The 21,009-nt window shown below is 38.8% G+C and overlaps 2 protein-coding genes across 3 annotated transcripts in view; both read right to left on the bottom strand.

The window, feature by feature from the left end:
* Positions 1 to 3,393, bottom strand: part of pipox (pipecolic acid oxidase) — a 28,201-nt gene extending 24,808 nt beyond the window's left edge. Inside the window, exon 1 of the mRNA XM_061972142.2 lies at positions 3,160 to 3,393. Within this exon, the coding sequence (XP_061828126.1) occupies positions 3,160 to 3,285 (126 nt within the window). The 5' untranslated portion in view covers positions 3,286 to 3,393. The remainder of the gene's footprint in view (positions 1 to 3,159) is intronic.
* A 4,778-nt stretch (positions 3,394 to 8,171) lies between these two features.
* Positions 8,172 to 21,009, bottom strand: part of phf12b (PHD finger protein 12b) — a 46,276-nt gene continuing 33,438 nt past the window's right edge. The window contains exons 9-15 of one of the 2 annotated variants that reach the window (XM_061973204.2): positions 18,858 to 19,518; positions 16,236 to 16,331; positions 13,535 to 13,642; positions 13,320 to 13,415; positions 10,390 to 10,472; positions 10,173 to 10,311; positions 8,172 to 9,067 (exon numbers count right to left, since the gene is read on the bottom strand). In XM_061973204.2, coding sequence (XP_061829188.1) covers positions 8,739 to 9,067; positions 10,173 to 10,311; positions 10,390 to 10,472; positions 13,320 to 13,415; positions 13,535 to 13,642; positions 16,236 to 16,331; positions 18,858 to 19,518 — 1,512 coding nt within the window. In that variant the 3' untranslated portion in view covers positions 8,172 to 8,738. Of the gene's footprint in view, positions 9,068 to 10,172; positions 10,312 to 10,389; positions 10,473 to 13,319; positions 13,416 to 13,498; positions 13,643 to 16,235; positions 16,332 to 18,857; positions 19,519 to 21,009 lie in introns of both variants that reach the window. The other variant, XM_061973203.2, reaches the window with a different exon arrangement.

Here is a 21,009-nt window from a genome sequence, read left to right as displayed (position 1 = left end):
GATTGTAATGTTTGTTGCTGTTGCTGACATCATCCCAGCCAAGGGCTTTTATCAAACTAGTCAATAGTACATCTATGACGTAACATAGTCAATAGTACACCTATGATGTAACATAGTCAATAGTACATCTATGACGTAACATAGTCAATAGTACATCTATGACGTAACATAGTCAATAGTACAGCTATGACGTAACATAGTCAATAGTACACCTATGATGTAACATGGTCAATAGTACATCTATGACGTAACATAGTCAATAGCACAGCTATGACGTAACATAGTCAATAGTACATCTATGACGTAACAGTCAATAGTACACCTATGACGTAACATAGTCAATAGTACAGCTATGACGTAACATAGTCAATAGCACAGCTATGACGTAACATAGTCAATAGTACATCTATGACGTAACATAGTCAATAGTACAGCTATGACGTAACAGTCAATAGTACAGCTATGACGTAACATAGTCAATAGCACAGCTATGACGTAACATAGTCAATAGTACAGCTATGACGTAACATAGTCAATAGTACACCTATGACGTAACATAGTCAGTAGTACAACTATGACGTAACATAGTCAATAGTACACCTATGATGTAACATAGTCAATAGTACAGCTATGACGTAACAGTCAATAGTACAGCTATGACGTAACATAGTCAATAGTACAGCTATGACGTAACATAGTCAATAGTACAGCTATGATGTAACATAGTCAATAGTACAGCTATGACGTAACATAGTCAATAGTACACCTATGACGTAACATAGTCAATAGTACACCTATGACGTAACATAGTCAATAGTACAACTATGACGTAACATAGTCAATAGCACACCTATGACGTAACATAGTCAATAGTACAGCTATGACGTAACAGTCAATAGTACAACTATGACGTAACATAGTCAATAGCACAGCTATGACGTAACATAGTCAATAGTACAGCTATGACGTAACATAGTCAATAGCACAGCTATGACATAACATAGTCAATAGTACAGCTATGACGTAACATAGTCAATAGTACACCTATGACGTAACATAGTCAATAGTACACCTATGATGTAACATAGTCAATAGCACACCTATGACGTAACATAGTCAATAGTACACCTATGACGTAACATAGTCAATAGTACAACTATGACGTAACATAGTCAATAGCACACCTATGACGTAACATAGTCAATAGTACAGCTATGACGTAACATAGTCAATAGTACAACTATGACGTAACATAGTCAATAGCACAGCTATGACGTAATATAGTCAATAGTACAGCTATGACGTAACATAGTCAATAGTACACCTATGACGTAACATAGTCAATAGTACAGCTATGACGTAACATAGTCAATAGCACACCTATGACGTAACATAGTCAATAGTACAGCTATGACGTAACAGTCAATAGTACAACTATGACGTAACATAGTCAATAGCACAGCTATGATGTAACATAGTCAATAGTACACCTATGATGTAACATAGTCAATAGTACAGCTATGATGTAACAGTCAATAGTACACCTATGATGTAACATAGTCAATAGCACACCTATGACGTAACATAGTCAATAGTACACCTATGACGTAACATAGTCAATAGTACAACTATGACGCAACATAGTCAATAGCACACCTATGACGTAACATAGTCAATAGTACAGCTATGACGTAACATAGTCAATAGTACAGCTATGACGTAACATAGTCAATAGTACAACTATGACGTAACATAGTCAATAGCACATCTATGACGTAATATAGTCAATAGTACAGCTATGACGTAACATAGTCAATAGTACACCTATGACGTAACATAGTCAATAGTACAGCTATGACGTAACATAGTCAATAGCACACCTATGACGTAACATAGTCAATAGTACAGCTATGACGTAACAGTCAATAGTACAACTATGACGTAACATAGTCAATAGCACAGCTATGATGTAACATAGTCAATAGTACACCTATGATGTAACATAGTCAATAGTACAGCTATGATGTAACATAGTCAATAGTACACCTATGATGTAACATAGTCAATAGCACACCTATGACGTAACATAGTCAATAGTACAACTATGACGTAACATAGTCAATAGCACACCTATGACGTAACATAGTCAATAGTACAGCTATGACGTAACATAGTCAATAGTACAACTATGACGTAACATAGTCAATAGCACAGCTATGACGTAATATAGTCAATAGTACAGCTATGACGTAATATAATCAATAGTACACCTATGACGTAACATAGTCAATAGTACAGCTATGACGTAACATAGTCAATAGTACAGCTATGACGTAACATAGTCAATAGTACATCTATGACGTAACATAGTCAATAGTACACCTATGATGTAACATAGTCAATAGTACAGCTATGACGTAACATAGTCAATAGTACACCTATGACGTAACATAGTCAATAGTACAGCTATGACGTAACATAGTCAATAGTACACCTATGACGTAACAGTCAATAGTACACCTATGACGTAACATAGTCAATATTACAGCTATGACGTAACATAGTCAATAGTACAGTTATGACGTAACATAGTCAATAATACAGCTATGACGTAACATAGTCAATAGTACACCTATGACGTAACATAGTCAATAGTACAGCTATGACGTAACAGTCAATAGTACACCTATGACGTAACATAGTCAATAGTACAGCTATGACGTAACATAGTCAATAGTACAGTTATGACGTAACATAGTCAATAATACAGCTATGACGTAACATAGTCAATAGTACACCTATGACGTAACATAGTCAATAGTACAACTATGACGTAACATAGTCAATAGTACAGCTATGACGTAACATAGTACAGCAGGTTAACTAACTGACATGAAATGTGAGTACAAAGCACACATTTACAAGTTAAAGTACTTTTATTTTAGTGGTCGAATGTTGACTTTTATCCTCGTTTTCCTTCATTTGTTGCACGCAGAAGTGGTGAAAGTTAGTGTCTGCTGCAGCTGTCAAGTTGACGTGTTTGCAAACATTCCTGCAGCTGTCAAGTTGACGTGTCAAGTTGAGGTGTTTGCAAACATTCCTGCAGGTGTACCTGTCTGTGTTCGTGTCAAGTTGAGATGTTTGCAGTGAGTGTCTCACCTGCTCAATTAGAAGAGTTTTCTTCTTCTTTTTGGCCAGCTGGTAAGCAGTGAAGGATCCTTGCACGCCAGCCCCGACCACGATGAAGTCATACACCTTCTTCTTCGTCTTCTCCGTGTCCGCCATGACGGCTCCTGTGTCCGCTGTTGTGCCGGGAAACTCACTCCTGTCCTGCCGTAGCGTGTCCTGTGCCACTTGTCACGTGTCCTGTGCCACTTGTCACGTGTCCTGTGCCACTTGGACCCTGTGCCTCCTGTCACGTGCACCTGAGTGGGCGGGGCTAATACTACTGTAACCTATTTTTATGGGCTTTCCTCTTGGTGATGTTAAGTTTCTGTTATACGCTGTCATACAGTATATGCCTTGAGCTCTTATTTTGAAGGCGCTAAGAGCGGAAGTGAGGTCACGTTGTTGGAGTGGAGCGAAGGTTTTGAAAAGAAGGTAAATAAAGTGGTCCTCGTGTAAACTGGAGATTCCGTGTTTATCATTTTGTAGTTTCATACCGTATAGGCGACATATATAAACCCTCGGTTACACTACTAATAAGTACTATTGAGCAGAGGTGTGGACTCGAGTCACATGACTTGGACTGGAGTCAGACTCGAGTCATGAATTTGATGACTTTAAACTCGACTTGACAAAATGTAAAGAGACTTGCAACTGGACTTAGACTTTAACATCAATGACTTGTGACTTCACTTGGACTTGAGCCTTTTGACTTGACATGACTTGCTACTTTCCCCAAAACACAAAGATTAAAAAGTTATTTGGGAGCGCTCCGTATTTTTCATTTTCTTCGTCTGTGTCTATCAGCATGTTGTTCCTGTCAGCGTGTGTGCTGTCAGTGCAACAGCCAATCAAATTACATCTACCTTGTTGTCATCACGCAGCATTCATCCAATCAAATTGCAGGACAACCAACGAAGAAGAGTTGTCAAACAACGTGCCAGTGAGAAACATTTATACCAAAGTTGGTTTCGTTCGGATATAAAAACTACGACTTGGTCAACAAAAAATGAATTGCAGTATGCTAAACATGTAGTTGGAATATTACAGACGGAGACGCAACAACTTCCAACTTCGTTCGACATTTGAAGTTGCACAAAGAAGGGTATGTTTTGAATGTAAACTAACGTTTATTGGCTAAGTAACGTGACTTTCATTTGCTGTGTAGTTAAATCAGTGAGGCTGTAAACTCACTGCTAACGTTATAAACATAGACATCTTATAAGTAGACGCAGCATGGAGCGCTACTGCCTACTGGCGCAGACGAGACGCGTGGCCGCCATCTTGGAGTGGTGATCAGTGCAATTCATTTGGCAGGAGCAATGAACTGTCAGCGCATTTAATTCATTTTATCTCACTAAATACCACTGATTTTCACCCCCTTTTTTGTCATACGTGTAGCTATAATAACAGACACATGTTTTGGCGTGTTTTATTATTCATAGTTTGCTTAACAGTAATAGAATATTTTTATATGCTATATGTGACCAGACGTCCCAGATCAAAACTGGGAATATAATCCCAGAGAAGGGGGAAAAAACGGTCAGCTATTTTCAAATTGACGAAACAATATGATTAGGTTATATATACATGCGTGTATCCTACATAAACAACATTATATATATATATATATATATATATATATATATATATATATATATATATATATATATATATATATATATATATATATCTCTTATAGATTGTATCTCTGTTGCTGCAGCAGCAAATATTTCAACATATACAAACACCTGGAAGTCTTTATATCAGCTAAAACCACCAATCTGTTTCACTGGATTCAGAATAAAACCAAATTCTGTCTTACCCAACAATGTTAGTATTTGAATATTGTTACTTGAAGACTTATTCCTGGTTACAATTATACTGTTAAGAAAGTATTGGCTTACATTTTGCCTAAAATGAGAATGCATCATAATCAGTGGCAGCTGGTGAATTTTGTTTTAGGTGGGGCTGAAAGTTTGTAAAGCAAACCTCTGTAGGGGCGTCATCCACCCCCAGAAGATTTATTTGTGATTTTCACATACAAATATTGAAGATCTTTGCTCCTTCTCAACTCTGTGCTAATATTCTTTTCACAAAATACAACCAATAGTACATTAATGTTAAATCTTACTTGTGAAAAGTAATCCCCCGATTCCTATTTTCAACATGCAGTCCGCTCATTTGAGCAGGAAAACGCTGAACACCATCTTTGTTTTCTACCTGTCAACTGTCAGTTTAGCATCTTTGTTTTCTACCTGTCAACTGTCAGTTTAGCATCTTTGTTTTCTACCTGTCAACTGTCAGTTTAGCATCTTTGTTTTCTACCTGTCAACTGTCAGTTTAGCATCTTTGTTTTCTACCTGTCAACTGTCAGTTTAGCATCTTTGTTTTCTACCTGTCAACTGTCAGTTTCGGCTGCTCGCCGGCTCCTCGTCACCACTTCAAGATGGCGGCCAAATTGCTCACGTGACAGCAACCAATGCTGCGTCTACTTATAAGATGTCTATGGTTATAACGTCATTGCAAACACGGCAATCTATTGCGTCCACTGCAGTAACTTGGTCCCACCTCTGACTACTAATATATTAGTATTACTAGTAAGTACTACTAATATATTAGTATTACTAGTAAGTACTACTAATATATTAGTATTACTAGTCATACTTGCCAACCCTCCCGAATTTCAGTGCCCCTCCTGAAAATCTCCCGGGGCAAACATTCTCCTGAATTTCTCCCAATTTTCACCCAGACAACAAAATTGAGGGCGTGTCTTAAAGGCACTGCCTTTTCCACCATACAAACAGCGTGCCGTCCCAGTCACATGTTGTATGAGGCTTCTACACACACACATAAGTGAATGCAAGTCATACTTGGTCAACAGCCATACGGTCACACTGAGGGTGGCCGTATAAACAAGTTTAACACTGTTACAAATATGCGCCAAACTGTGAACCCACACCAAACAAGAATGACAAACACATTTCAGGAGAACATCCGCACCATAACACAACAAATACCCAGAATCCTTTGCAGCCCTAACTTTTCCGGGCTACAATTTACACCCCCGCTACCACCAAACAACGCCCCCCACACCCCACAATCTCCCAAATTCAAAGGTTTCAAGGTTGGCAAGTATGTTACTAGTAAGTTCTACTAATATATTAGTATTGCTAGTACTGTCGATACGCTACTAACCTGGTGCATACTTGCCAACCTTAAGACCTCTGAATTTGGGAGATGGGGGGCGGGGTTGGGGGGCATTGTTTGGTGGTAGCAGGGGTGTATATTGTAGCGTCCTGGAAGAGTTAGTGCTGCAAGGGGTACTGGGTATTTGTTGTTGTGTTACGGTGCGGATGTTCTCCCGAAATGTGTTTGTAATGACACCTGTGTCATGTTGAAATGACACCTGTGTCATGTTGTAATGACACCTGTCATGTTGAAATGACACCTGTGTCATGTTGTAATGACACCTGTGTCATGTTGTAATGACACCTGTGTCACGTTGTAATGACACCTGTGTCACATTGTAATGACACCTGTGTCATGTTGTAATGACACCTGTCATGTTGAAATGACACCTGTGTCATGTTGTAATGACACCTGTGTCATGTTGTAATGACACCTGTGTCATGTTGTAATGACACCTGTGTCACGTTGTAATGACACCTGTGTCACATTGTAATGACACCTGTGTGACGTTGTAATGACACCTGTGTCATGTTGAAATGACACCTGTGTCATGTTGTAATGACACCTGTCATGTTGAAATGACACCTGTGTCATGTTGTAATGACACCTGTGTCATGTTGTAATGACACCTGTGTCATGTTGTAATGACACCTGTGTCATGTTGTAATGACACCTGTCATGTTGTAATGACACCTGTGTCATGTTGTAATGTCACCTGTCATGTTGTAATGACACCTGTCATGTTGTAATGACACCTGTGTCATGTTGTAATGACACCTGTCATGTTGTAATGACACCTGTGTCATGTTGTAATGACACCTGTGTCATGTTGTAATGACACCTGTGTCATGTGGCACTTAACACAAGTCTGTTAAACATTTGTAAGAAAACCTAGATGTTAATAATGAAGCACAAATTGATCACCAGCCGAATGAGCTTGATGACAAACTATTGTACAGTCAGATGTTGAAATAAATGTCTAATATACTGAACAAAATATAAACACAACACTTCTATTTTTGCTCCTATTTTTCATGAGCTGAACTTGATCTGAAACGTATACTATATACACAAAAGACCTATACATCTCAAATATTGTTCACAAATCTGTGTTAGTGAGCATTTCTTCTTTGCCAAGATAATCCATCCCACCTCAGAGGTGTGGCATATGAAGCTGCTGCGTGATAATTGCACAGGTGTGCCTCAGGACATTTGCCCACTCAAGTGGGTTACGACGATGAACAGCAGTCAGGTCAAGACACCAGTCAGAATACAGATTCACTTCCCTGAGACGCTTTCTCAAAGTTTGTGCAGACATATTTGGTCATGCAAACCAATTGTTGCAGCAGCTGTCCTGGTGGCTGGTCTCAGATGATCATTGAGGTGCACCTGCTGGATGTACTGACTAATTCTCTGAAACGGCCTTATGGTAGAGAAATGAACATTCAATTGATGGGCAACATCTGTGGTGGACATTCCTGCAGTCAGCATGCCATAACTTGTGACATGTGTGCCATTGTGCTGTGTGATGAAACTGTACATTATCTTGGCAGAGAAGAAATGCTCACTAACACAGATTTAGACAGATTTGAGGCATAGGTCTTTTGTGTAGATAGTAAAAGTTGTCTGCCACATGTTTTAGTCTTAAAGTGACACACACATCAAGCATCACTAGTGGTGGACTACAGCTTGGTGACGTCGTTGCCTGAGACACACTAGACCTGACAAACTGTACTAAGACTAGTTTAGTGTCAGTCGTGATGCACCTTCGACCACTTTCTGATCTGCAAAGGAATGTTGAAAAGAGGGCGATGTAGTCTTAGAAAAGCTTTCTGTATTTCCAGAAGAGGTACAGACAAATACAAGATGCTAAACCATAGGCTATTTAAAGATGAAGCTACAGCGGCATGGGACAGACTTAACAAGTTTTATCACAAAATATCTGGTACTCTACACAGTATCACAAAGTCCATGGCCCCCGCCCCCATGACAGATCTACACAAAATGCAATAGTTCTCCAATTGAGAGGAATTATACACATTTACAGAATATATACATAGTTTGTGAGCATCACGTACAGTATGTTATACAAATAGAGCTACCGGTGGTGCAAAAGCAGCAAAAATAAAAATGCATACAAGTCAAAAGTACAATGTTTGTGTTAAACGGACAAGAATACGTATTATAACCATGAACACAGGCTATTAGCATCCAAATATTTGCTGAAAGTGAACAGACAGTTGATGTCAGTCATTTCAAAATAAAAGAGATTGTCATTAATACTTCATGCAAAGATATAAACCATAGTCGATATTAACAATGACCTATGACAAACTAAACGTGCCAGCCAAGTGTATTTCTTTCCCTTCATGACATTTGAGTTACGGTGCAGCGCTGGAGAGGAGTGTCACCATCTCCTGCTGACTGGAGGCAGGTGGTGGCATGGTGCTCGCTGCTTCCTCTTTGGGCTGCTTACTAGCAAACTCTGTGATGCTGAAGACAAACTGCAGGCAGCCCAGTTTGATGTAGCTGCCATGGTGGAGCATGGCGGTGCCCTCCCAGCCTGCTCCACTGCTGCCTATCAGGCTGGAGCTGCTGGCCTTGCAGCTGCACCACTGATCCACACCACCCTGTGGGTGGCTGCTCATCACCCCGCCAGCTGGGAGAACACACCTGGGAGCCTGGACATCCACCTTTTTTCTGCTACGACCTGCACACAATACAGCAAAGTCTTAGTAGTCATGAACACTTGCTCATCCAACACTTGTCCTGTGTGTCACTCATGAATAGAGTGGCCAAACTATGAATACATCAGGACACAACGGACATGACGAGGTTGGTACTAGGTGGGGATTGAACCAGGGACCCTCGGGTTGCGCACGGCCACTCTCACACTGCGCCACGCCGCCCCTATTCTCACTTGTTAATGATCTACACAAGTTTAAAATAATTGCAATGCACTCAATGGGCTCTTCCATTGTAGGCTAGCATTAAAGGCCTACTGAAAGCCACTACTACAGGAGAAAGAAAGCAAATGGCCCAGAGAAGCTCTCAGAGGTTTTGGGATTATTTAAAAGTGAAAAAGACAAATGTTGTGAAATGTTTACACTGTCAATCAGAGCTGGAATTTCACAATAGCACTGCATGAAAAGATGCAGCACATTACAATAAAATCATCCTGTTAAGAGCAGCAGACAAGCAGAAATAAGGTAAAGATCTATTTTGGCAGCTAACATCATCTTATATGTTTGACTGGCAAAATAATTGTTTATTTCAACACATAGGGGCGTGTGAGGACATCTACAGTTTGTATGTAAATACTGAGTTGTTCGTCCAAAAATCCAACATCACTCTTCCAATAATACCTTTTCAAATGTGTTAAATTGTCACTCAACTTAAACATACTTTATCAGAAAGTTGTTTTTTTTTAGTTTGGTTCTGTACGTGTTTTTTATTAAACATATGACCGTAAGTAAGTAATATATGCAATATCAATGTTAAGTGCATTAATAAAAAAAAGAAAATAGAAAGGCCATTGGAAAAAATACTTGTTTTTTTAAATGGTGTTACTTAAAAGACGTAATGAAGCTACAAGGTGTGTTTTACTTGATTAATCAATCTAATTATTCGATAGATTACTCCATTGTTAAATCATAGATGTCTGCATGCAGCCCTAAAACAGATATGTTTAATTGAACTTTAGTAACAGAACAGGAGAGTTTCTGACAAGAGCCTCCACACAAAGCACCATACTAACTAGTGCACCATCATTCTTATTCATGTTACAGTCCAGTGATATTATCATATGTACTTACTGATGATGCCTTGGACCTTAGTTACCAGGCCACTGGGTGGAGATGGTGAGGTTTTTTCAGAGAAGTCACAAGAGTAGAGAACGTTGTCGACTGTGGACCCATGCTCGCTGTAGTTTAGCAGCTCATAATGTTTGGTGTTCTACAAACAGGCCAGTCAAGGCACATTTATTAACCAATACATAAAGAACACTCATTTCATTGCTTACCACAACCTTACCTCATCAAAGAATATACAAGCATGTTTCCCCGATATGTAGTTGCAATGACCATAGTTTGGAAGGCACACGTCCATATCAGCACCTTAAAAAGAGGTGAAACGGTTTTGCATTAGCAACTATGCCAAATAGTCAACAATGTCACTTAGTATTAAAAGTAAATACAAGAGCACACAAAAAGCTGGATGACCCCATGAGCTGCTTTTCTAAAAATTGTCCAAAAACGTTTAGTTCTTGTTTTTGGTGTTCTATTTAGTTTTGCGTTTACACAACAACCAGCTGTCAATAACATTTCAGTATTTTCTCATCAAATTGTGCTGCAGAATCAACATGATTGATTGTGCTGCAGTAATGTAAACACACATTTAAGAAACACCTTGTAATACTACACAATTTATATACAACATATTTACACACATTTTGTAAGAATATTCAATGTGTACTTGGTATTCTTTGTTTTATTGTACAATACAAACACGCTTAGTATATAAATTAGTCATGTCATGATCGTCTGCCAGATACACAACAGAATATTTGAAAAATAGGATTTTCTTCAATTTCTTCATCAATTCTCAACCTGGATCCTCAGCTGGCTCTCTTGGCATGTAGGTATGCTGCTGCAGAGGTTGATTGGCAGGTTGGAGACAGCTACTCATTTTTATAAGATTTATTTTCATAGTTTATTTCAACCCCAAAAACCTAAGTACGATTTTTTGTCAGAACAAAAACACAATGTTAGTATCCACAATTTGCTTTTTGTTTTAAAAACAAAACAATAAAAGTTTTCATCGTCATCTTGGCAAATAGTATGTTTTCTGCCTCTTATTATACATCACACCTACATTTTGACATCTAACTCATTTCCCTAACTTGTTTGTCACCTTTATTTTTCTAACTATTGATTGAAGACAAAAGCTGAGATGAAGAACACAAACCTCTGTTTCTTTACCATTTATTCACTATTTTAAGTTGTTAGAAACTTTTTTAATCTTAATTGACATGATATAATCAGTTAATTAGTGTAGCAATGGATGCATGTAGCATCATGGACATAAAACATGCCGCAATAATTCTGGCTCAACATTTTTAAACATTTTGCATGGCCAAATTTTAATTCCATTTTACATGAGTACTGTTAAAGAGATAAGTGATCTTACTTGACTTGATCTCAATTGAATTGTGTGATATTTCTGTTTGAAAGGGTTTCATTTGAGCTTTACTTTTTTGTCTACTTGCAATTGCTATGATTTCAGTCTGCATATAGAAAACAAATACATTATAATAAACCAAAGTATAAAAATACTTGCAACAGCGATAAAGTCTCATTTTCAAGTGAATCCCAAGTACACTCGCATACAGAGGCAGTGACAGGTTTTCACCGCTGCAGTGTGGGGATTATAACATACCAACAGAATGTTTCTTGTCTTGTCTCAATGAGATTGACGTAATGCCTGGACTTACATCCTAAAAACACCAGTTGTCACGCAATAGCCATTGTTGCATCAGATTAATCTTTGTGGCTTGGACGTGTGATGTTTGTAAACCAGCAAAGTCTTTACAACAACTATTTTAAGTGAACGTTGAGAACAGATTCCCAGTTGCTAGTTTCTTTTCTGAAAAGGGACAAGCGGTAGAAAATGGATGGATGGATGGTATCTGCAAGTCGGTTTCCATTGTTCAGGTGAAAAACCTGTTGAAAAGACAAGCGTTTGGCCTGTATGTAACAGCTGTTTGATATGAGTGCATAATAAAGTGCCACATGTCATGCTATGTAGATTCTAGAACCCTCTGGCGAGCTACTTGTAACCAAGACACAAGCTAAAGGTAGCTTGAAACTAGGGATGTCCGATAATATCGGGCTGCCGATATTATCGGCCGATAAATGCTTTAAAATGTAATATCGGAAATTATCGGTATCGGCTTCATAATTATCGGTATCGGTTTCTAAAAGTACAATGTATGACGTTTTAAAAGGCCGCTGTGTACACGGACGTAGGGAGAGGTACAGAGTGCCAATAATCCTTAAAGGCATTCCCTCTGCGTGCGTGCCGTCCGAGTCCCATAATATCTACCGGCTCTACTCATTACGAATTGATGCAAGACATACTTGGTCAACAGCCATACAGGTCACACTGAGGTTGGCCGTATAAACAACTTTAACACTGTTACAAATATGCGCCACACTGTGAACCCACACCAAACAAGAATGACAAACACATTTCAGGAGAACATCCGCACTGTAACACAACATAAAAACAACAGAACAAATACCCAGAATCCCTTGCAGTACTAACTCTTCCGGGGGGGCTACAATATAACCCCCCCCCCGACACCCCCTACCCCCACCCGCCCTAACCCTGCCCACCTCAACCTCTTCATAGTCTCTCTCAGGGAGAGCATGTCCCAAATTCCAAGCTGCTGTTTGGATAGATAGATAGATAGTACTTTATTGATTCCTTCAGCAGAGTTCCCTCAGGAAAATTAAAATTCCAGCAGCAGTGTACAGAATTGAGATCTAATTTAAAAAGTAAAAAGTAAATAATGGGGGTATAAATGGAAACAGAATAGAACAATATTACAATAAGAATAAAAATAAAAATCAACAATGAGAATAAAAATGTAACAGTAAAATAAGAATATAACAAGAGAAACTAGGCAGTAGTGACCATGTTATGAAAAAGTATTGCACTGTTATTGTTTTGAGGCATGTTAAAAAAAATAATGCACTTTGTGACTTCAATAATAAATATGACATTTTTTTCCATAACTTGAGTTGATTTATTTCCAATGATGCGCTGAACTGTTCATCAACTGAAGTACATGGTGAAAACATGGCTTATGAAAAAATTAGCATAAACATTTGGCATTTCCAACTAATTCACAACTATAGAGAAATACAAAAGGTAGATGTGTACACATCATAATGTCTTACCAGATCCTATGTATAACGTCCTATAGCACATGCTGACAGATTTCCCTTTTCCTGTCAATGGGTAGAAGATTGCTCGGGCCTGCAACTTTTTCTGATCTGAAAAAAAAAAGGGAAACTTTGGAACATTTAGGTGAAATCCAACATGATGAAATTAGACTGAATAGTAATGTTGAAGTTACGGTCAGGGAGGGACGTGGGGGTTTTGGAAGCATTACTGGCAACTGTAGGACGGGTGTCAGGGTCTTTGAATGGGAATAGCTGTTGGATCCTCTGCCATGCAAGCAGCTTGATCATCTCTGCATCCAACTTGTCCAGCTCGATATCTACAGCAAACACATGAGCGCACACATTTGACATTTCTCCAATTTAATTTTTCCCTAATAAACAGTCTGAAAAAGACAGGTGGTTTTCAAATCTGGGCCTACAGCAGGGAAATAAAAAGTGCTGGCTGCATTTTTTAGTGCCCATAGCAACACACTTACTACTTGTATGGATTTAAATACATTTAATTGCTTAAAATTCTCTTTAGGCCATCCTATATGTAATCTCTGCAGTGAATTAAATTTCATGGGAGGAGTCAGAGCAGGTCTTTCTTCTATTCCAGTATTTATCATTTTGTCTATTTTTTCAGTGAAGTGGACGAGCTCTGCAGAAGGCTGAAAAGGAGCACTACCATAAAGGCTGTTTTGTGAATAGTTAAGTTTCTGCAATAAAACATTTAAAACCACTTCATTTAATCTATGTCTCTGTAGGCTATTTAGGGCTGTTTTGTCAATATAACCCCATGAAATGGAGCATTTCAAAGTATTTCATTTTATTGTAGACTATTTAGTCTATAAAGGTTTTTTAAAAAGTTTAAATTGTTCCAAGCTTCACAAACAACTAGATCATGGCGTTTTATTTGATTGATCTATTTTACGTTCAACCAGTAGGGGACCCTGTCGAAAAACTATAAAGAAGTCTAAATGTGCTGACACATACTATTGCTTTTTTCCCACTAAACCCTTTTCTCTATACAATGCTGCTGCGTTATGCACTCACCCACATCAAGACACAACAAAATGCGCACGATGCAGTCCCAAAGCCAAAAGCAGTCGACCCAGTCATTGAAAAAGGAAAAAAAAACAATGCAGTTATGGGCCCTGAAAGGTCGGACCGCCACACACCGAAGAAGAAGGCACAAACACAGAGGCAACCAGTCTGAGGACAAAAGTGAATACGAAAACCAGGCAAAAAATACGCCGGACGAAGCAACCTGGAGTACCTTCAACCCTGACACCGCAGCACGCAGCAGAAGGATGAAAAAGGCAGAGCTCTACGCTCAGATGTGTTACAGGCACCTTTGTTCAATTTGTCAATGAATCAATACTTCCTGCCGCTAATGGACCTGTGCGGCCAATAGAGGTGGGGGAAATCAATTTTTAGATTCATTGCAATTTGGATATGGACGATTATAAAATCGATTAATAAACGTCAGTCAAAAATCGATTTATTTATTGTAAATGAAGTAATTCAGACAGTTTTATAATTTGGATGAGTGCATTGAGCCTAATGACAGAGACATACGACCAGCTCTATTACAGGGCACTTACGTTCCAGTTTTACACACATTTCAATGCATTTCATAAACATGATGGGACATTTTTATTACAAATGTACTGTTTTTAAAAGTTGCAAGTGATAAACGCTTATTTAGTGAAACGAAAACATTTTAAAAACTGTATCAATATATAAAGGTGCATCAATAATCGATTATTAATCGAATCGTAGCTCCTGAATCATAATTGTAATCAAATCGTGAGGTGGCCAAAGATTCCCACCTCTAGCAGCCAATAGGTGTATAAATACAATTTGTACAAAAATGAGGTGGGTGCAGCTTACATTTCTGTGCACTCTATAGTCTTGTATTAGGGATGTAACACTATTGCATCCTCACAGTTTGGTATGCACCTCAGTATAAAAAGACCTGGCACTGCCATCTTTTCATACCTGCTTTTTAAGGCACACTCCCCAGGCTTGCGTTTGTGGCACCACATTACAAACCTTTCTACATCGGTGGATTGCAAGGGATGGCCCAATTCTGTGACTACCTCATTTCATAGAAATCACCCGACTGGACTTCTTTGGGGTTATGTTAAAAACGAGTATTATTAAACGAAGATACGGACATCAACACTTTGAAGATCAAGAAAAAATCAATGATGCCATTGCCACTATTGTTTAGGCTTTGCCGCTGCGAACATGACAGGAAGTATGAGTCATTTGCGGCTAAATATGCCCATATAAAATGAGGCAAAAACCCCACTGTTCCTTATTTTGTAATAACTTACACAGATTTGTGTCTTTACTTTAGCTATACATCTGTTAAATTGTAAAAATACTTTCTGGTCAGATTTGTAATTTCGTGAAGCATCAGGGCTGTCTTTGTGGTGTTCATGAGTAAGTGCACAGCAACAAACATCTTTAAAAAGTATCATTTACAAGTGTTATGTGAAATCTGGGCTGGTAAATGTACCACAATATAAAAAATAACCAAAATATTCAACCCAGCAGACAGCATTGTGTTTTGGAATACTTGAGATTTGTCACATAATTCACAAAAACTGCCCAAACATGTCCTTACTGTATTTGTTTTGTTTTTTCAACTGTGCAGCCTTTGGTCCCATGACAATCTTTATTTTTGGTCTCGATCATAATTAACTACCACAGTGAACTCAGCCTTAGCAAACAAGAGTTATGGTGCTAAACAACTGTAGTTAAGATATTATTCCTTAAGTATGACAAATTAAATATGATTCAACTTTTGTGAAAACATGAATTCAAAAAAGCTTATTTTTTCAAACACCCATTTTTGCAAATATACAGAGGGGTCATTTTATATCAGGCCAACATGGTATGTCATATTCATGCACCTACCCCCCTTATCATCCAGTTGGTCTTTAAAGCAGTTGGTGATGGCGGAGAGTGTACTGGGCAGCAGTGTGTCTGTCCGTTCAGGGCCGGCCTTTATGTCTGCAAACCAGACAAAGGAAGTCATATTTTACACTAAAACTTAATTAACACATTTTACATAGAGGTTGTGGCTGCAAAAATGTTCAACATTTCCCATCCTTCAAATATTTAACATAATAGTCCAAGCTCTGATTCATTAGTGACACTTCAAAATAATTGGAACTTTCTGCAAGAACCCACTGGTTGTGTCTGGAGAGCTGAAGTTAGTCACAAAAGTTATTGATCAATTCCTACACCCGGTCAAACTTTGAAAAAGCCTCACCATCTCCACTCAGTGTCATTATCATAAAACAGGGGTGTCAAACTCAAATACAGAGTGGGCCAAAATTTAAAAGTAAACAAAGCCGCGGGCCAAGGTTGAACAAATGAACCTTTTAATAGGGACCCAAACAAGTTTTGCATTGAATATTTAACAAGCGAGGCTTACAGTATATAACTTTATAGTGACATGCAAAATCAAGTTTCAAATAATAATAATAATTAAAAAATATCAATGGCATATCAAATACAATTTAAATAAAAATTGAATGCCTCTTTTCTATTTGCAGCCTTCTGAGGTAAATATCAACATTAACTTTTTCCACAGGCTAATACATTTGAAAATAAAATAACAATGAATAAACCAACCATTCAAGACTTTAAACTGCTCAGTTTGCAACACACTGATCTAATCTGATGTGCCCAATCCAGATACCTGCCATCTTTTCTTGGATGCTAGTTCATTAATGTCGGGGCTCAGGCTTTGAGCTGAGGCAACCTTCATTATCGAATGAAGGTGTTCATCAGTCATTATATCTCGTAGTCCACCCGGACCACAGTCTTGGGGGCGTGCCTTAAAGGCACTGCCTTTAACGTCCTCTACGAGCTGTCGTCACGTCCACTTTTCATCCATTCTAACAACGCACACACATGTGAATGCTTAGCATACTTGATCAACAGCGATACACGTTACACTGAGGGTGGCCGTATAAACAACTTTAACACTGTTAGAAATATACGCCACACTGTGAATCCACACCAAACAAGAATGACAAACACATTTCGGGAGAACATCCGCACCGTAACACAATATAAACACAACAGAACAAATACCCAGAACCTTTTGCAGTACTAAAATCACCCCCGCGTTGAGCACGTTCACAGGATATAGCATTATTTTTAGCTTTTGTCATTGGAAGGACCCAGGTACGAGTCCCTGGCTGACTGGAAACCAGTGCAGAATTGTGTTAAAAACTATTAATGTCTTTGTAAATGAAACTTCCATCCATCTATCCATTTTCTATCGCTTGTCCCTTTTGGGTTTGCGAGGGGTGCTGGAGCCTATCTCAGCTGCATTCGGGTGGAAGGCGGGGTACACCCTGGACAAGTCACCACCTCATCAACACAGATAGACAACATTCACACACGAGGGACCATTTAGTGTTGTCAATCAACCTATCCCCAGGTGCATGTCTTTGGAGTTGGGAGGGGCCTATCCCCAGGTGCATGTCTTTGGAGGTGGGAGGGGCCTATCCCCAGGTACATGTCTTTGTAGGTGGGAGGGGCCTATCCCCAGGTGCATGTCTTTGGAGTTGGGAGGGGCCTATCCCTGGGTGCATGTCTTTGGAGTTGGGAGGGGCCTATCTCCAGGTACATGTCTTTGTATTGGGAGGGGCCTATCCCCAGGTGCATGTCTTTGGAGGTGGGAAGAAGCCAAAATACTTGATGATTTTTAATGCCATTTAAGTCCTTCATTTTTGCAAAATCCATTTTATGAGCTTTTTAATGACCCGCGGAAACCCTGTATTATATCTGTCAGTAGACTCCATATGGAAGCGCTAAAACTACAACATGGCTAATGAGGAAAAGACACAGTTTAAGTGTAATTGTGACCAAAGAACCACCATTACATGTTACCTAGACCACAATGACATTTTTTAAATGTAGGGAAAAAAATCATAACATGACCCCTTTAAGTCAGAGAGTTATTAATGTTTCATAAACACTGATGAGCATTGCAATAGAACAGTGGTTCTCAAACTTTTTCCACCAAGTACCACCTCAGAAAAAACATGGCTGTCCAAGTACCACTATGAGCAACATTAAAATACAGCAGCGTAGTAGGTCTAACTATTCATTACAAACAAGGCAGAGTTTTTTCAAAACAAATGTATTCAATATTTTGGCCACTGTAACATTATACACAGTTTGAACAGTAACACTGAATACCGGAAAATAAAACACTGCACTTTAATCAAATGATTCTTTAAATGGAGTTGTACCACAGTTTGAGAATCACTGCAATACAACAAAATTGGCTCATTTTAAAATGCATGTCAGAAGTCACGGGCGCATACCAGTGAGCACCCATGCAACACCCTAACCATCATTACCCCATTTACATGCTTCAAAAAACTCTAAATGTCAGAGCTGCGATAAGTTAAATATGATGCATGCTATTAACTTCTGTTTCTATGTTGTATAATGAACAGTTTATCCTGAACAAATCTAACAACTTATGAGCAGTACCTTGTGTGTAGTGCATACCTGGAGTTGGTGATGACAAAGCAGTGTTTGGGTGCTCCTCTTGGTTGTCTTTAGGGAGTGTTTCAGACCGAGCACTAATAGAGATAGCATCAGAGAGTTTTTCGCCACTGCTGATACACTCTTCCTGGGTCCTATGGTTCTGTTGGTTACGATGTGACCATTGGGCTGGAGTGCAAGCTTCTTTAGTGCTGTTGGGCTCCTTCTTGAGTGTTTGGGGGCCTATGTGGTTCACTGGGTCAGAGGCAGTAGCTGTATCAGGCTTTAGCTCTCCTTGTATGCAACACTCAGTTTTACAGTCGACAGGTCCGTTTACTTTGGGAGGATGAATTTTTTCATGTAGAGGTCCATTATGTTTCCTACAGTTCTGGCATTGTGGCAGGCGGCATTTACAAGCAAATTGCTGTACCAATGTGTCCCTTGCTGGAGAGGTCTCCTGGTGGTTATCAGGTGCACTGCAGGATTTACAGTCTGATGAATAAGTCCTTTCTGAAAAGGGCTGACTTTTCACATTCTCAGGAATTTTACATGATTTACAAATGTCTTTCATGTCAGAGTCCAACTGTGCTGGTGGAGATATTGTTAGGAGGGTGGATGAAGTCTTTTGCTTGGTAGACAAGTGTCGCATGATGCTGCATTGAAGGGCGATGACATCCTGGAGCCACTGTTTGAGACATCAAAACAACATTTAATAACGCATCCTACTACTGATTTCATTTACTCTTTCAATTTATATTTGTGTTTGACTTTCTCTTCTTCTGTTACTGAATAACATTTTAGTTTTACCGAGGTTTAGGGATAGTCTGTTTTTGTCAAACCATCTTTTTAATTTGTTCATTTCTTCTGTTATGATTTGTATTATCTTCTGTGTGTTCTCTCCTGAACAAAACTCTGTTGTATTATCTGCAAATAATACTAACTTTAAATCTTTTGCAACTTTACAAATGTCATTTATATAGAGATTGAACAATTTTGTTCCTGGTATTGATCCCTGAGGTACGCCACAGGATATATTTAGCGTTGTAGATGTGTGTTGGCTTATCTTCACCTATTGTTTCCTGTTGGTTCAGTAACTTCTAATCCAGTTCAAGACCAACCCTCTGATGCCATACTGTTCTCATTTTTCAATTTAAATATTGTGATTGATTGTGTCAAATGCTTTCGTTAGATCCAACAACACTGCTGCTGCACATTTTTTAACATCTATTGCATTGGTCATTTCCTCTGTAGTTTCGATTAAATCCATCGAAGTTGAAATATTAGCTCTGCATCCATATTGGTTCTCAGCGAGTATTCTATATTAATCCATTCTGTTATTGAAGAGTTTTTCAATTATTTTATAACATTGTGGAAGTAAAAGACAGTGTGCGATGATGTCATGTTATTGATGGGAAAATGCATTTTTAGACAATATGATTTGCCTGAGCAGCTAGGACACACCGAGAGTAACAAGCGGTAGAAAATGGAGCAGAAAGGATAGATTTAAAATTAAAATAAAATAATTTAACTCAGGCCGGATTTTGGACGCTGGCAAGCCGGATCCATTTTCCATTCATTTTTATATACTAGGAAAATTCCCAGTTGTCCCGTTTTTCTGTAACACCTATTCCTGTCATTTTCAACAGCTGACAAGGAAAGTTGCACAACACTTTGACACTGAGGAGGTTTGGCTGAGAGGAAAATACATGTCTTTCACGGCTCCAACTGGTGTCGGTTCCAACCCCGGAAGGAACCAAAAGCAAAAATCTTTTTGCCATTTTTCATCTTTGAGTCATATAGCTTAATTCCAACTGTTAGGACATACATTTATGGTTTCTATATTCATAGTACGTTTCAGTACCGTTTACCGATCTTTACCAGTCAAACCCTCCCTCATAGTCAAACCGTTTCAATCATATATTCTACATTCCACTAGCATTTCAGTTGAGCTTTAGCTCTTCAATTTTCTAAACATTCTCCAACTTTTACTCTTTTAGGGGGAGTCGTAGTTTAAAACGTGGCGAGAAAAGCTTTGTGTCATCGTTGAGAAATGCTTCACGGCGGTTCGAGAAATGCCATGACCCGCCATCCAATGTGTGCCGCCTTTTGCCTGGGCATTACTCCACAAAGTGTTTCAGCTATGGCAGTGAAAACAATTTATATTCCTGCCTTAGCT

This window comes from Nerophis lumbriciformis, linkage group LG17, assembly GCF_033978685.3.
Source record: "Nerophis lumbriciformis linkage group LG17, RoL_Nlum_v2.1, whole genome shotgun sequence".
In the NCBI taxonomy this organism is placed as follows: Eukaryota; Metazoa; Chordata; class Actinopteri; order Syngnathiformes; family Syngnathidae; genus Nerophis; species Nerophis lumbriciformis.
This window is presented reverse-complemented; position numbering and strand designations above follow the sequence as displayed.